At 34.4% G+C, this 11,649-nt stretch overlaps 1 protein-coding gene across 2 annotated transcripts; it reads left to right on the top strand.

Moving 5' to 3' along the window:
* Window positions 1-2,507: 2,507 nt before the first annotated feature.
* Window positions 2,508-11,417, top strand: LOC107913678 (uncharacterized). 2 transcript variants are annotated; one of them, XM_016842334.2, is made up of 12 exons: window positions 2,508-2,925; window positions 3,027-3,719; window positions 4,183-4,284; window positions 5,772-5,900; window positions 5,986-6,138; window positions 6,243-6,320; window positions 7,756-7,848; window positions 7,933-8,052; window positions 8,975-9,052; window positions 9,198-9,377; window positions 10,739-10,840; window positions 10,926-11,417. In XM_016842334.2, exons 1-12 carry the CDS (start codon window positions 2,848-2,850, stop codon window positions 11,157-11,159), a joined length of 2,040 nt encoding a protein of 679 aa, XP_016697823.1. In that variant the 5' UTR covers window positions 2,508-2,847; the 3' UTR covers window positions 11,160-11,417. The 2 variants fall into 2 exon arrangements, with proteins under 2 accessions (XP_016697823.1, XP_016697824.1); XM_016842335.2 differs by lacking the exon at window positions 4,183-4,284.
* Window positions 11,418-11,649: the final 232 nt, after the last annotated feature.

Raw genomic sequence — 11,649 nt, 5'->3', positions numbered from 1 at the left:
AATAAAATTAAAATGCCATTCGTCTTTTATTATTATTATTATTATTATCTTAGAAATGTTTTTAATTACCTTGTTTCCCGTGCAAGCTTTCTCAATTCCCATGCATTTCAAATCGACTATCAATTTTTAATACTTAAGAAAAATTTCCATTTTTAGTTATTTATTATTTTAAGTCTTTAACTTTTCAACTCTTATTTATTCTCCTTTTTTTCCATTCTCCAGATTGTTTTTTTTTCTTACATTATTCTTATTATTTCTTTTGTGTTCATTCATTATCATCTTCCTTTTTCTTTCACCTATTTTCTTTAGCAATGATGAAGCCAAGAAGAGTTTCATTATTTACCTATTTTTTCAAATCTCTCAAAATATAAAAATATAAAGATTGTTGTGGTTTCTGAGTTCATATTCATTCTTTCTTTTAAACCACTTTAGAAAATGGAGAAGACTTTTGACTTCTCAGTTTATATAACACTGCTTAGATTAGAGTTTTTTAAATTTCTTTTTTAAATTAATTTTGGGCTAGCTAAACGCTGGGAGTTATATTTTAGGGGTAGTTGGATTGGGTAATAGTTGTTTTTATTTTAGGTTTGGGCTAGATGAAAATGAATCAAAATCTTAGAAATTAATTCAACCGATTTTTTACCAGTTTGTGGTTGATGGTTTAATAACGATTCAAAGAGGTTTGCAGTTCAAACAGCTTAATAACTATCATTAGACTAATGTATTGATCGGTTTCGAGTCCAATTAGTTAGATCAGCTGATCCGATTTAAACAGCATTGATATTGCACGAAACAAAGAGATTGTTCTCTAGCAAATTTCAAATGAAAGATAATGGTAAGGCATTCTATGTTTTAGGTATATAGATTCATAGGTATTGTACCCAAAGTTTACTTGGACTACTGTAAGAGGCTTATATTAATAAGGTGCTCAATAGATTTGACATGCAAAACTGTGCACTAAGAGATACACTTGTAGGAAAATGGTGACAATTTTATTTTCCTCCAATGTCCAAGGACAGACATAGAGAAGAAAGAGATGAAAAAAAAAAATCCCATATGTATTACCACTGTGAAGTTTAATGTATGCATAAATTTGTACGCATCTAAATATAGCGTACATGGTGGGAATGTTAGGCAAATATTTAAGTAACCCAGGAATGGAACATTAAAAAACAATAAAACGGTTTATGAGATATCTTCAAATAATTAAAGACAACATGCTTACTTATAAAAAAAATTATTTAGAGATCTTAAGATATTTTAATTCGGATTTGTTGGATATTTATATAGTATGAGACCCATATCAAGTAATATTCTCATGATGGCTGGAAGAGCTATTTTTTGAAAAAATGTCAAACAAACAGTTAAGGCTTCTCCAACATGGAAGCTAAATTTACTATTTGATGTAAGACATCAAATCAAGGAATATGACATTGGAAATTTATCATAGGGTTGCATATAGTTGATGGTATAAAAAGGCCATTATAAAAAGAAATACTTTAAGAGACATATACACATAAAATTCTAGTTATGAAAGAGTTTAAGAGACATTTAGTGTCAATAGAGCATATTAATACAAACTCAATGATTGCGGAAGATTTGCCACCTAAAGTATTTTATGGGCATGTGGCTCAGATGTTAAACCATTTGATGAGCCATTTTAAAGAGTTTACTGTTTTACTTACGCTTTTGACATTTTTGTGTGTGTATAAACTAAGGTTTTATTGAATATTTTGAAAAGTAAAAAATTTCCATTTCTATCATGGTTTTACATAAAGTATTAGGAAGCGTATGAGTGTTCAACTATAAAGTATGACCAATTGAAATTAGGTAAGATATAAATAAGTTTCCATGAACTTTTCATATTATATACCCATATTTGATTCACATAATTAATTTTGTTAATATTGTGAATCATTGATGGATTTAATTATGAATATATGTTATTAAAGCCACTTTGATCCTATATATATTAGTAAAATTAATGAATTAGGTTGTTTTGGAATATTTCAATTGCAATAACAAATGTTTTTGCACACTAAAATTTTAGCTATGTACAATTACTTAGAATCATATATGGTCTTAGTTCGATATTGTTAGCAATTAATGGATTCACATATTGTACATAAGTTAATTGTCAATCTAAAAGAGTTTGATTATTTAACCTAATATGGTGTTAAATAATTTGAGGTTATAGAAATATGATTTGATTTGGTATGTTTACACATTCAATATTCTTTAGTTAAAGTTGATAGACTCATAACTCGAAAGATTTTGATTACTTCAACGATTTCTCGCATGAATCAAAATAAGTATTTTATTATTGTCTATTTATTCACTTTTATTTTAGTAAAACAAATAATTCCATGAATGTAGTTCTTTTATCATAAAATTCAAAATTTTAATTGTAAAATAATAAAAAATAAATCTAATTTTGATCCAAAATCCAAGTAATAAATGGGACAACTAAGATTTTTAACTCCTTATTTCAATCTACAAAATACACATATCATGCATATTCATTTTTCACATAATGGGAGCAAGAAAAATGTCTGTGTATGAAAGGGAGACCCTGCTCGGTAAAATAAGATAGTTCCACCCTGTAGGTCGCACGCTACCATACTTTCAATTTCGGACTCCAAGTTCCAAGCCCCCAACGGCGACTCCCATTTGGCACCCGCCTTGGCTCCCCGATTGGATTCGTCGCTACCCAACAACAAATTGTTTCAATGCCAACTCCCTAACTCCTCCTTTCTAGCCCTCACTTCCTTTTTCAGTAATTTTCACAAACACCTTACCTAATATTAGATTCAAAATCCCAATTAGAAAAAGGGAAAAACCAGCAGCATGCTTCGAAGGTCAATTTTGGAATTATCACGTCACCGAGGGTCTCCTCGGAGAATACCAAGGCAGATTATATCCCAGGTAAATTCAACTGTTTTTCGGTTTCAGTATGAATTTTCTAGTTCCAATGTAGTTCCTTTATCTATAATTGTTCGATTTTATAATGTATGGTTAAAATGTAGTGTTCATCACCGTTTCTTTATTCGAGAAAGCAATTTTCGACCTCTCCTGGAGAAAATCCTACTCCAAAACCTGGTTCAGCTGGAGGTCCGCCTGAATCAAATAGTGGGTTTTCGAGAGTTGTCCTTGGCAGTGCTGTTATTGTTGGTGCTGCGTTGGTTGCTTACCAAGCTGGATACTTAGATCAATATTTTGGTCAAGTGCCCAATGATTCTGTTGATTCAGCGAAAATTGGTTTTGATAGTAAAGATGAAAATGATGTGCTAGTTGTTACTTCTCATGATGAAGAAATTAAAGGACAAACTACTCATTTAGACTTGCACGAGCAAGAAGATGCAACGCGTATCAGTCTTCCTCCTCAGCTTGAAACTTCGAGTGAAACCCCTAGTGTAAACCACCCTAATGTGGAAATTAAGTCGAATGACTCGAATGAAACACTTGGAAATAGCTCAACGTCTGGACCAGAAAAGCCGTTGCCAGAATATTCTCTGAGCAGCTTGCCATCCGCTGATCACAGTGCAGATGCTGCTGTATCAGCTGAGGGGAATGTTGAAAAGGCTGGGTCTGAAACTGCACCAATACCAGACAAGGAAATTCGCGATATTCAATTGGATACCCAATCAAGTGCATCCCTTGGAGAAAAGGAGACAAAAGCTGTAGAACCTCATTCTCATGCTACTGAAGACAGACCGCAGGTGCCCTTTTCTGTGCATTCTATATTTATGTTCATACTGATTGCTTGGGCTTATAGATGTTATGAAAGTTTGAAGAATGGCTCAGCATCCATGCTTGGATTCTATCTTTTTCTGTATAATTTGAATGCAAGCGATTAATCTTGTGTTAAAGGCGGATCAAATGTACTTTAATATGAACTAAATATAGATTGCCCTGTTATTGCTAGTACGTTTTTGCTGCTAGATTACTACCTCTCATTAAACCAATCATAACAGCTACACTCCTTAGGCAATTGTCACTTGCTTTCCCTGCAAACATCACGGGCACATCACGTGTGTATCTATGCACATTCTTATTTCTTTCAATGTAATTTACTTGGATCTTCAAATTTAAGAACCTTTATTAAGTTTTTGCGTGGGTGCATAAAGAAATGCTTCAGTATGTTAGACAACCACACTCAGTTTTGGTGGCCTGTTGTTCCAGGATGAAACAAGTAAAGGTGCAGAAGCACCTAGTTTTGCCCTTGAAGAAAGCGAAATAAAAGCTGTGCCTTTTCTGCATCCCAGTATAGCAGACATATCTCAGGCATCTTTCTTTTTCTCTTCGGTTTCTCTTCTTAGCACTCTACATTTCAGTTGCTTCTGATTTGTAAACTCATGGAATTTCAGTATGAACCATTGTTATTTTTTGAAGGCCATTAAATGAAACTTATTAAGACTCTCCTTGTCTCTATGGCTTTTCATGTTTTATTGTCTGAGTTTCATAGAAGGTTTGATCTTCCAAGAAATTGGCTTAGGATTGCGTATCTGAGTAATTAAAGCTTATTTTATGTCTTTGTGTTTGGGAATGACTGTCAACGGAGGTGATAAAGTGCAAGCAGATCCTATTCTTTGTATTAATATATATACACATAGTACTATTGCTTCAGGATGACAAAGAACCTCTTAGTCAAGGAAAAGGCTTTATAGGGAGGTTTTATCCCCTAAGAAATTGGCTTAGGGTTGCAATATCTCTTTTATGTCTCTGCTTATATGGGGGAATACTGTACCAGCCTTTTCTAGGCTTTCTGTACATTCCTGTAATCAATACTGAAAGAATACTCTCTTTATCAAGGTATATTTGTCCTGCACTGGCACAATGTAAGACCCAATTTTGGTGTTCTACTGTTGCTGGATGAACAAAGTAAAGGTGCAGAAGCATCTAGTTTAGCCCCTGAAGAAAGTCGAATAAAAAATTTGCCATCTTTGCATCCCACTATAGCAGACATAACCCGGATATCTTTGTTTCCCTCATTGGTTTCTCTTTTTAACACCTGACCTTCAAGGAATTCCTATGTGAACCATTGTTATTATTTGAAGGCTGGCTAGTGAAACTTATTAAAATTTCCTTCTCTCTTTGGTTTTTCATGTTTCATTGTCTGATTTTTCTTAACATTGGAATCCACCTCGTTCTTATTATGTTCTTCTGCACATTGTTGGTTTAAAGGATAGAAAGAAGTACGATTTGACAGCTTCTTGCTTCTTTATGTATGTATAGGTATTCCGTATTTTAGACGCTGTTAAGCTTATTGATATATAGCCAATGCTTCAAGACGACAAAAAAACCACTTCATTTCCTTGTTTGGTTTCTAGGCAGGGAAAGACTCTGTATAGGGAAGTTTGATCCCCCAAGAAACGGCTTATAATTGGACATCCGAGGATTAAAGCTTCTTTTATGTCTTTGTGTTTAATTGGGGAAGACTGTTAATTGAGATGTCGAAAGCACAGTTGTTCTTTTCTTTTGTATTGGGTTATATATCTTCAGGATGGCAAATGGCCACTGCATTTCCTTGTCTATCTTCTAGGCAAGGAAAGGCTTTGTGGGAGGTTTGATTCCCTAAGAAGCTGGCTTAGGGTTTCAACATCTTTTCATGTTTTTCTTTAAATGGGGAAGACTGGGCATGTGAGAGTCGCAAAAGCACGACATATTCTTTGTAATTCTCTTAATATATATATTTATGTATGTATATGTACTTTCTTCCTAATCTTTACCGGACTTGATAGAAGACCTTATTATGTGCTCCTTCGCTGCAGGCTAAACCAACTGAAGATAAAGGAGCTCCAAGTTCTCTTCTTGATGCCTATCACCTTAGGGACAAGGCAGATGACAGCTATTTATCTTCTCTAAATAGAAAATATGAGCAGCTTTCTAAAGAAACAGAGGTCGTTTACCTACTTATTGTTTAAAGCATATGATAAAGGAGAGTGTAAACTATTGCTAAGTTTTCATTTCTTTTTAACATGTTAGGGTTTTGGTACAGCAGTTGAGGAACTAAATGAGGGATATTTATCGAAGGATGGAAAATTAATTCTTGGTTTCCTCCAAGCCATTCATGCTGCCGAAAAACGGCAAGCTGAGCTGGATGCACATGCTTTTGCTCAAGAAAAAGAAGTATTGAAGGTCTGAAGTTTGAACTATCTTGGTTCCTAGATCTTAATTTCTGCAACTTTATCTTGGCCATGCCTTACTATTTATTCATACTTTTGTTTCCTTTCCCTCTTTAGGAGAAATATGAAAAGGAATTAAGGAATTCAAGAGCCAGGGAACTAATGCGTACAGAAGAGGCGGCCATATTGGATAAGGTTATAGCTGTTTTTCATATTTTCATTGTTTTTATTTATGTTACTCGAACTTGGGTGTGTGCTGGGTATGTGTTACAAGATGGGTATGTTCAATTTTTTCTCAATTTTTCCCTGCATTTGAAGGGTTGTAGTGGGTCATATCCAAGATCATGTCCCAATATATGTTGAGCAGTGGTGTCAATATGGGTACTTCAAAAAATGAAGAGTTGAGGCAGCGTAGTTTTTTACTATGTTAAATTTCTCATGATTGATTGCCATGCTCTTTGTCACCGCTTCTTAGCTTTATGCCATTGCCTGGTCAATTCATGATCCTGCTTCCTCTTTTCTCTTGCTCTTCCTTTGCAAATCAATCACTTATGTCATTACTCGTGACTCATTTAGGCTCTTGTTTTTATTATATCTTTCAAAATGAATTTTTTACTCACCGCTAAAACTTGGTCAGTTCTGAGATTGGCCAAGGTGCCTTCCTTTCTCCATTTTTTTGTTGCTATGTAAAAGTAGCAAGTTAAGGTCTTCCCTGGGTTTGTCATTACAGTGATTTCTTTCATGACTTTTAGTGAATGAGGAAATAATCACATAATTATTGTCTCTTTTTATGGTGTTTGTTTTTCAGACTTCTTCTGTGCTCTTTGTAAGTTTTTTTCTTTCTTTTTGCTCCATTAAGTGAATTCAAATGAACTCTTCCAGGAATATTTCTTTTTGAACTTTTTACTGATACCCTGGATCCTATTTGGTCTGTACCTTTCTCTTTAACGTTGCTATATAGTCCTCCCATCCACAGCTTATGCTTTAATCATATGGTGAATCTACTTGTTCTTTGTGTCTGTAGAGTCTGTATGTCAGGATTGAATACGAGGCAGACTGGGTCAGTTGTCACTCTGTCTAAACACAAACAAGTTGATTAAAAGTTTAGTTTGTTATAGTACTTGCTGACCAACATTGTAGAAATGCGCATGCTAGGTAGTAATTTATATGTGAAGCTCTAAGATTTCCCATCTTAAAGAAGATACTTATCCCATATAACAGAGACAATGTAATTCTTGTTTTAGATGGCTATGAATTTGGATTTCCTGTCTTGAGTGTCATATTGCCGGAAGAAAGTGTTATTTGTATCAGTTTGGAACAATGTCGATCTGTTTGTAAGGCTTAAGTAAAGCTAAAACTATGAATTAACCTGGGACAATCCGTCTTTATCAGTTTCTCTGAATTATTATGCTGGTTAGGGAAAGTACACAAGTACCTTTATCAATCAACTTAAGCTATTCTTTAAGCGCATGCTTCTTTTGTGGTGATTACCTTGGAAAGTCACAGTTTAGTTCAAATGGAGTATACTTGTCTTTATGCCCTCTAAAGGGGTAAAAAATGAAGTAAAAGAGAAGTTATTCTATTATTTTGTGGATTTAAGCTGCTAAGAGTTTCAGTTTATCACTTCCAGGAATTAAAGAGAGAAAGAACAAAGGCAGCAGCTGCTCTAAAATCACTTCAAGAAAAAATGGAAGAGCAGCTGAGGATGGAACTTGAAGAAAAGGTAAGTAGTTTTGCGTTAACAAAGAAGTTCTGTTGCATAATTTCATAGTCATGAAATCAAGTTCTTAGTTCTTGGTTATTGCAGGAAAGGGAAGCTGAACTGAAGTTGCAAAAAGCTCAGGAGCTTGGAAAAGCAGAACTAGCTGCAGCGATTGCAAACGAGAAAGCAGCACAGATTGAAAAATTGGCAGAAGCAAATCTTAATGTAAGCTATCTCCTGGTGGATAATTTTATTAAAAAAACTGCACAGAAACCAACATTTCTACTGTTTAGAATGAAAATGAACTACAAAATAAATGCTTTTTACTGATATTAGATATTGACAGAACAAGGAAATTTTAAGTTACGATGCCAGGTCTCAATTGATGGGTTGGAAATTTAACCCTCTTGGCTCGTACTTTGCAGCATATGGCATGCAGGGGATGGGTGACAATCCAAATGTCAATACATGATATATTGATGCTTTTAGCTTTGTTTGCTGCTGTATCAACTTCCATACTTTCTGTCTTATGTATGGTGATGCTCCTTGTGTTTGATAGACATTCTCGTGCATATAAATATATTTAAATCATTCATGAAAAATGAAGATCCATTGTTTTGAAAATTGAATTCATTAAAAGTAATTATTAACCACAAGCTAATTAACGAGTCTCTTATGCAATTTCTAGCTGAAAATCAAAGATTTGGCCATTAAAATTACCTGAATACGATCTTTTTATGGAATTTGTTAATTGATGATCCAAACGGTAAATGAAATTTCCAACATTATAGATATGAAATGAAAGTTTGAGTAGTAATACATATTTTTGGAGGAAGATTTAAAAGCTAGAATACTTTCTAATATATTCTTTGAATTCTTTTGAGGATGAATGAACTTGAGTTCAGTTAAAAAGTAGTCTTCTAAATGGGAAGCTGCTTCTAGTTTATCAGTTAAAACCATTCACATAAATGCATTTCTCAGTTTATTGGTTGATGGTTATGAAGATGAATCTGATATTGGAGCCATAAACATGTTTTATTATGCTTATGCTCGACTAGTTATTTTCTTAATCCATATTGTTTATTTCTATTCAGCACTCTGGATGTGATTGGAGGTGCTAATCATGGCATGGGTTATTCTTTTGTAGATAAATGCCTTATGTATGGCATTTTATGCACGATCTGAAGAGGCGCACAAAAGTCATTCTGTTCACAAGCTAGCTCTGGTACCTTCCCAACCTTAACTGTTCTTATCTTAGTTTTAGTTTTAGTTGGAGTCTGCGTTATGTTATATAGTGATTGACTCCTAGTTATAATTTTCTGAACTCATAAATTATTGGCACATAAATTGAATGCTGTTGGGTCCTACAGGGAGCACTTGCTCTAGAGGATGCGCTTTCTAAAGGATTACCAATCCAAAAAGAAATAGATGCTCTGCGCACCTACCTTGAAGGTATTGAAAAGGATTCAGTGTTGGATTTGGTTCTTTCGTCTCTTCCAGAAGAAACACGGTACCATGGTACCAACACTGTACTACAGTTGAATCAAAAGGCAAGTGTTTCCGTAAATTTAGAAATATATTTAATGAATTCTGAGTCCTTTTGAATGATCAAATCTATACTTTTGGCTATATGGTTGATAGTTGCTTGCTGAATTTTTTGTAGGAACTGTATGCTTTACTTTTAGCGACATTTTCATAGAATGAAAAAATTTAATTTTAAATGATTTTATAGAGGCAGGCTAAAAGTATGTAAAATAATAGTTTTCTTTTCCAAAAATTAAAAGCTTGGAGGAAGAATATGCCGGACATCGTTCACATACACCCCTTTAGGTGTTGTAGATTCTTTTTTTCCTGATGGGATCCTAATAATCCCCCATTGCTCTAGAAAAGAAAACAAGTATTTCCTTTAAGACTGTTTCATTGTTTTAACTAGCAAAAAATTATCCAAAAGTTGAAAATTGCTAAATAAATTTATCAAACATTGCGCATCCATTTCTCAGTTTCCTCCTTGTTATTGTTACTGAAAATTGCTCCTATTTAGTTAGGATTGGTTTGTAATCATATTGCTTTAAGAAATAAAGACTATGTAGGTTGGTTGGCAGACAAATTTGCCAAGGTCTGAATTTTTAATCCTAAATTTCTTCAATCTTTAAAGAGCACACTATTACTAAGATGTTATTCTGGATGGTCAACAAGAGAGGCTTCTTGCTGGAACTCCTTCATTGGGATCTGTACACTATAACAACATCAAGAATCCACTTTCAGTTGGGAGGCTTGGCGCTGGATAAAGAATTACACTCCACAAAAAGGGGGTGGGGGAAAAATGTGGTATTCATTTAAAAGCAACCTGGAAGGAGGTTTGCTTGTTGTTTCAGAGTTGCCGGTTCATTTTTATTCTGAACATGCTCAACCTAACATCAAATGGAAATAAAGGATTTTATGATGGATTCAGAATTGAGACTAATCTTGAAAAGCTAGCCAACTATGAAGAGATAGGAGTCGTTTGATTCAATCGGTTAAGACCTGATGAGCAAAATGCTTGTCAGGAAATGCTTTTTCATGGTTGGTCTCATTTTGTACAGGAAAAAAAGGAAGTATTACTCCTCCTAGGCACCACATGAACTGCCATTCGGACATAAATCGTCTTACCTAGATCTCTGATGCATCTAAGTGGCATCAGCCTATCACTGGTCTGCTGGAACTTCCTAAGTTATCTTCTCACTAGCATCTTAGCTATAGTATGTGTACTGAGGCAAAAGTTTGAGGTTTCATCTAGTTAGTTTTATGAGTTTATTTTGATGATTGACTAGAATACTATAAAAGTTGCTAAAATTTAGTTATTGATGTGACTAACATTTCAAGTTTTTGTAGCCTCAACCATGATGTTATCTGACATATGTTCTTTTTGCAGTTCAATGCATTGAAAGGGACCCTAAGGCACTTCAGCCTAATTCCACCAGGTGGTGGTGGCATCTTGACACATTGTTTAGCACATATTGCATCCTGGTTAAAGGTATAAAACAATAGGATTTATCTTTCAATAATTATAGATATAAGCCACTGAAACAATCTCATGCTTGCCTTTGACTATCTTTTAGGTGAAGGAAGTCGACCAATCTGGTGAAGGGATTGAGTCTTTAATCAGTAGAGTTGACAAATACTTGGCTGAAGGAAAGCTCGCCGAAGCGGCAACTGCTCTTGAGCAAGGTGTCAAGGGTAGCCAAGCAGAGGAGATTGTCAATGATTGGGTGAAGCAAGCGAGGAATAGAGCCATCACTGAGCAAGCTTTAACTGCACTACAATCATATGCTACTTGCATTAGTCTTACCTAATCTCCAGTCCTCAACACATGGCTCAAACAATATCTTGGGTTTGGAATTTACAAATCTCACAATGCATATTATTTTTCTTAAAAATTGTGTAGATTGTCCGTGATCCTCCAAATAAAAAATTTTGGCTGTCTTTACCGAAGAAGGTCCATATTTTTTCATCTCTTCATAGATACTGTTAGTAGGCCTTTGTGGTGGAATGTTAAAATAAACTATTGGATTATTGGAAACAAGAGGGTCAATATAGAGTGAATTTCTTGATATCTTTTGAAGATATTGCAACATGTATGGTTGATGATGTATCATTTTCTCGAAATATTTTTCTCAACTATTTCTAGTTTTAATCAGAATTTTCTTATTTGCAGCTCAGTTGACATAAATAAATATCCGTCGTAAGTTGTAACAACCTAGTGGCTAGTACTGATTCAACACATTTTGCTTCTGTTATGAGAATGGCCATTGCAACTAACAGCTTTACCAAGTGGAAATTTCA

This window comes from Gossypium hirsutum, chromosome D11 (genome assembly GCF_007990345.1).
Source record: "Gossypium hirsutum isolate 1008001.06 chromosome D11, Gossypium_hirsutum_v2.1, whole genome shotgun sequence".
NCBI classification, from domain to species: domain Eukaryota; kingdom Viridiplantae; phylum Streptophyta; class Magnoliopsida; order Malvales; family Malvaceae; genus Gossypium; species Gossypium hirsutum.
This window is presented reverse-complemented; position numbering and strand designations above follow the sequence as displayed.